The sequence below is a fragment of the Trachymyrmex septentrionalis genome, unplaced genomic scaffold (assembly GCF_001594115.1).
Source record: "Trachymyrmex septentrionalis isolate Tsep2-gDNA-1 unplaced genomic scaffold, Tsep1.0 scaffold196, whole genome shotgun sequence".
Taxonomy (NCBI): domain Eukaryota; kingdom Metazoa; phylum Arthropoda; class Insecta; order Hymenoptera; family Formicidae; genus Trachymyrmex; species Trachymyrmex septentrionalis.
In genome coordinates, this window is record NW_017305135.1 from 1,190,898 (window position 1) to 1,196,884 (window position 5,987).

Genomic DNA, 5,987 nt, shown 5'->3' on the forward strand with positions numbered 1-5,987 from the left:
TTGTAAAACACTGTAAGTCAAATACATCAGGTCACAGGTTAATATATAAATTTCACTGGCTTTATGTAAAATATTTCTCCATCCGTTTCTCACGCAATAATAGTAATAGTCTGTAAACTTTTCCATTTTATAATACTTTACGGTTAAGTGAAGAAATAATTTATCATTTGCTCACAGATTTGTAAATATTATACAACACTTTGTATAGATATAATTTTATAATACATATATAGATGTGTGTGTGTATATATATATATATATTATACATATATATTTATATATATGCTTATGTGTATATTAAGAATTTTGGCACAATAAGAAATAGAATCACAGTTGAAATCATTGTACATTATAAGATTTACAGATGGTTTTGTCAATATGTCGGTTTCGTGTCTGTGAAGTGTATGTTACACGCTCTTACTACGATATGAAATGCACATTGAAATGTGTAATTAATCAAACTTGAAACCCCACAACTAGGCTCTACATTATAGAAAATTACATAAATTATGAAATTATGAAATAATATATAAAAAATTCAGATTTCAGAAAAGATTACATGAAATGCTAAGAGATTAATCGGGTATAATTCTGAGCACTGCAAAATTTAGAATTTATCTGTACGCGTGTTTTTTTTTCTTTGAATTAGGCTCGTTTGGTTGCCACCTTATCTGGAAAGAACATCCGATCTATGCTTTTTTTCCTTTTTATTAAATTTTTACGGCCGTGTCGAGTATGTATCAGAGTCGTAGAAAAAATAAGCCTCTGTTTTAATTTTAGATATTAGTGGTCCATTGTTCCATTGTAAACCTTTTCCTCGAGTTCCTTGAAAAATTCGCTCGCTACATTTATAAGTGCATCGATTTCTAACTTGTTGTGCGCACATTAAATTTAAATGAAAGCGTAATATATGCTTAATATAGTTAAGCAGTATGACGCATTTATATATATAAAATTTGATGTGATGTAGCAACACACTTTCATTTAATTTTACTACTAGCGAGATACTTACGCATTTGTATGGTAAATAAAGGGAAAATATATGAGCATATATATTATCTAGATAGGAGAAAGGCAAGGTACACTTTCAAGTAGTTCAAAATTACCATATTTGCATAGGTAGCAGATATAAATATACAATGATTATCTGTGTAGCTTGTACACACTTGGTCTGCGGTCTGATAAGAATTGTGTTAATTAATTTAAATACTGAATTGCAAATTTTGTACTTTACTGGTATTGAAAAGAAATCGTAAGTTTACGGAAACTTGTAAATTAATTAAAAGTTTCCAAGAATAATTTGTCGCCTTTCGAAAAGATTATGTATTACAAAAAATGTGCGCATACGATGTAACATAAACGTGTTCTGTTTGCTTTACGGATTATTTGATGTTTTTCGTTCAACTCATTATCCTCCAATTTGGTAGAACGTCAGCAATCAACGTAGAAAAGTATGTTGTTACATTGTAAACTACGGTTTCGCCGGCGGCCAAAATAGCTCCAAAGGAGCCATAAGTACCGTAATCTATTATGCTATGATTGCACGCGGACAAGACCGCCAGATCTTTCCCCGGGCCTTTGCCATCATTTTCTGATACAAAGCTGATTCGGTGACGTTTGCTGCGCAAGTTATACTTGCACCAAGCGATATTATCACTCGTTATTACGAAGATCACGTTGTTGTACTTGCCAGCGAAGTAATCCATCGCCGACAAGTAGTAACTTACCGGCGCCGGCCGCGTTTTCAACTTCTGCCAGAGGTAATCCACGTAGTCGGTCCTGCGTACGTGTACGCTGACGTAGGTTGGGGAGGACAAGCTGAATTTTTCTGCCACGCGTTTCAACACTTTCTCTGCGTAGATCCTTAGACTCGGTTTGAATGTAAATTCTCGTCGTACGTCATCTAGCCAGACCAGTATCAAAGACCAATAAGCCGCATGCCTGAAAAATTAATTTTTATTTAAATATATTTTCTACAAGATTAAGAGAAACTTATTATTTATTTTGCATAATTTTATTTACGTATTTATTTCACAGTAGTTTGTGCTGTGAAATCTCTAAAAATACTGACCTAGGTATTATGATGTTTTGCTCTGTACTGTTCCACTGACTAAGCGAATTAACTACCTGGCCAATGTCTAGAGTACATCTACCGATGTAGCTGATTGGCGGGATACTGAGGTTTTCAAAGTGCTCTTCTAGAGTTTTGAGAATGCAACGCGGCATAAATGGCTCTAGGCCGGTTCTCCGAGCGGTTGCCCACACAGAAGCGTACTCCCAGATCTGGTTACCCAGTCTACCACCTTGCATCGCCGAGACTATGCCATATTTGGGACAAGGATTGTTGCGCAATTCTGACGCCGGTATACGGACGTTGTTCTTCAGGTTCGTGCGACAGAGTGCTTGCTCGTACGCGGAGATCTTCATGTGACGCGCCGGCGGGGTCGACGTGTACATGGGAAACAGGAAGACGTGGATGCAGAATACCACTAACACTGCGAGGACTATCGCGCTCGCAAGCACATGCTGTTGAGCGTGACTCATTCTCTCTGCTAATTTTGCGCCACGCAAATTTTCAACGACGGGATGCTGTTTTTTTTTCTCTCTATCGTTCACTTTTTCTCTCTCACTCTACGTAATTTACTCTCTACCCTCTCGTCACTACTTTGCTCTGCTTCTCGCTTGCTCTGCCTCTACTGGTCGGCCGCTCGCTTCTCGTGCTAGTCCGGCATTTCGTATCTACAGGTGTGCCATGTCCTTTGCTTTCCGACGTACATCTTAGCAACAATAAATGAGCGATTAATGAGCGATAAATGTGTATAAATACAATATTTTAGGATTACGTGATAACTTTAAGAATATTCGAGCACATATCGTTTAAAATAACGTATCATGTTGAACATTTACGCGTTATTTTCAGATAATAATGTCGAGACACAATTATGTAATGTAGAACAGTAATTAAGAACAGAAAATTATAGAAATCTGCTTTTAATATGATACGATAACGATATGAATTCATTTCAATCTTTTTATATTGTTAAGAAATATTTTACAATGGAAAGCATTAAATTATATATTCAGAAATTTTAATTACACGGAATTATAAAAATCGCGTTAGGTCTGAAGCTAACACTCTTCCATTTATAATTGCACTTCATATATTTCGTTCTAAAATATCCTACCCTTTGTACTTAATCAATATGCGCATAATCGCTATCCATAGAAATGTGTCAAGTAGTTTAAACATAATTTAATTCGTTCCTCAGACAAATTAAATTGTTTCTTCTTCAGATAATTCTCCAGAAAAAGGACATGGCTGACACACAATTACTATGCAAAGCTCGAGTAAAATTTCATGCAAGCAGCAGTTTTGGCAAATATATATATATATATATATATATATATATGTCGGTTTCGTAATTGTAAAAAAAAAATTAAGTAAATCGTATTGAGACGGCTAATGATTTATTGAACGCGATTTTCGATGTAAACCATGCAATAACTTGTCTTTCGCAACTAATATAGCAACTAAATAATATTAATAAGAGCACAATTAATACGGAATGATAAGGATAAAAAGAGTATGCAGGACATGAAATCCCTTATGGCATTCTTAAGTTTTGAAAAATGACCGTATGAACGTATATACCGTCATATTTGATGACATAAATTTTCTATCTCGGAAATTCTAAAATATAAAGAAACTCTACTTGATACATTAATCTTTCGTAGTCCAACCGAAGCTTTGGAGACTCAGGCCCGGCCGTTCCACCTTTTGGTAAATTTTACCTGTTAGGTAAATCTGGCAATTCATGCATGTGATTGGGTATTCTTGCTACTTACCTAACAGGTAAAATTTACAAAAAGGTGGAACAACCGGCCCTCAATCGAATTTTTAATTTTAAATTATTTTTGGCTCTAATTTTGACCTGTCTTATTTAAGTTATTAAATTATTTTGTCTCAAATTTAGATATGCACAAAAAAAGTAAAAAGTTTCCGGGTCATCAAAATTTTTTCAGATTTTATTACAATCCAAAGACGCTTTGAAAAACACGATCAGGCATCAGTTGGACTAAGAAAGCAGTGAAAAAAATGTTGACCCACGGAAGGTTAAACAATATTACGAAACTATGGGAGATAAATGATCCTGATGGCTTTGGAACTGCTGGAGCGATTGAAAGAAAAATTTCATGTATATATGAGAAATCCAATTGCACACGTCGAAAATTATGATATCTTTCATATCTCTTTTGCATCGTGCTATCGATCTTTCGCAATTTTTGAATATATAAAATTGCGCACCGCAGTTAATCTTGTTACATCCTCATGGCAAACATTAATCCTCTCCTGGAAAATCTGTAAATTTGTAAAGTCTCGTACATATGCATACTCATTCAAAGTTCTTACGTCGCAGGGATAAAAATTGCGTGCATGACACACATTCTCTTCTGCTATCACCAAAGCGACGTATGCAGCTCGTCGAGATCAATCAAGTGGAGAGCCGGAGACCTTCAAGAAACGCAATAAATGGATCTTATGTTCAATGTTACAGGTTTCTCAATTTCCTGTGCAGCGATAGAAATCGAGGAGTGTGTACATCAACATGTCTTCTATTTCTCTTTTTCTCATGTTTAGGATATAATACGAGAATTACAATACTTAGGGTATTTTCCAGGAAGAGACACAGATGACGCAATCTAACACAGTGACATTATTGTTTGTCAATGTTAAATAGAAATGAAATGATCACTGTGTCTCTTGCTGGAAAGCAATTATTATGCCTTATTAGCGATAAAGCGAGGACAAGATGGTGATGATAAACTTTCAATGTCTTCGCAACCAGCTTCTGCGCAACCTGCCCTTTTAAAAAGGCCCTCCCGGCGCGAATTTAACTCCAGGAAATTTGACCTCCGTGATATCGAATCAACCTCGTGAACGGAATTCTCTACTCACCTGTTCCGGCGAACTCAGCGCGATTCGCGACGCACAGGTCGAGCCTCGCAACCAGCCGCGGGTTCGGCTCGCTCATGTTTGCCCGGCACGAACGCTTGTTGCACCCCAGCCGTCGTAGATCAGTCGTCACCGTCACCGTCACCGTCACCTTCGCTGTCGCCGTCCCCTTCGCTGTCGCCGTCCTCGCTCCGCGGCAACTTTCAGGGCGGCTACGCTCAATTCACGTCAATCGCCTCGCGCGCTCCTCCTCGCTTCCTTTACGACGTAGCGACACTCGGAATAGTTTCATGCACCGTCTGGCGCTGTCCAGCTCGAACGAGGGGGCGAGCTGCCGTCAGTGCCATCCTCTCGTCGGGGATGTTTTCTCCCGAGGGGTGGTGAGCGTGACGTCATCCACCCCACACAGCCGCCACAACCGGCGCCGTAATACGTATAGATTTTTAATTTTCTATTGGCGCCTTTCCGAGACCGCCATCTGCCGTCGCCGCCCGTCAATAATTTGCGCCTCCCGCGCTCCCGCGAAGTATCGCGAAAACGTCATGGAGTAGAAAGCACATAATGGCACATAAATAGAAGAAAGTCACTGATCGACATACCAGTTTGTTTTTAGATAATATTTCTTTAATAAAAATAAAAATAAAATTTAAAAAATATAAGTACAAATTAAAAAGTGTCTTCTGTCAGATAGTATAAGCAATTTTTATAATACTGCTCTAATCTCGCCGATGTCGCGCGCCGTGATCAGCGTAATATTCGGCTTGTGTTCGACTTGGTTTGCGAGTGTTCACATCGATCATTCATTTTATTTCTAATCAAAGAAAAACAAAAGAACATAGTTTAATTATTTTACGTTACAACTTTTTTAAACTTAGTTGAATTAAAACGAAAAATTTCCTACTTATAATTTTGAATAATTGAAATAGCATATTTATGGTCCATTTTAAAAGAAAAACTTGTTTTATTCAATTGGATTAAAAAACTGCATTTCCTCGAATTCAGAATTTTTGAATTGAGCAACACTCATAATGCA

The 5,987-nt window shown here is 37.3% G+C and overlaps 1 protein-coding gene across 1 annotated transcript; it reads right to left on the bottom strand.

Annotated features, from left to right (window-relative positions):
- Positions 1-265: 265 nt before the first annotated feature.
- On the bottom strand, positions 266-5,436 carry LOC108747238 (galactoside 2-alpha-L-fucosyltransferase 1-like). Its single transcript, XM_018484602.1, has 3 exons — positions 4,958-5,436; positions 2,072-2,777; positions 266-1,941 (listed from the first exon to the last, which is right to left on the bottom strand). The coding sequence occupies exons 2-3, from the start codon at positions 2,542-2,544 to the stop codon at positions 1,401-1,403; spliced, it is 1,014 nt and encodes a 337-aa protein (XP_018340104.1). The 5' UTR covers positions 2,545-2,777; positions 4,958-5,436; the 3' UTR covers positions 266-1,400.
- Between the last annotated feature and the right edge of the window lie 551 nt (positions 5,437-5,987).

Coding starts and splice junctions, on each gene's coding strand:
- LOC108747238 (XM_018484602.1), bottom strand. CDS start 2,544: ATGAGTCACGCTCAACAGCATGTGCTTGCGAGCGCGATAGTCCTCGCA. Junction 1,942..2,071: donor CAAAACATCATAATACCTAG/GTCAGTATTTTT, acceptor TTAATTTTTCAG/GCATGCGGCTTATTGGTCTT.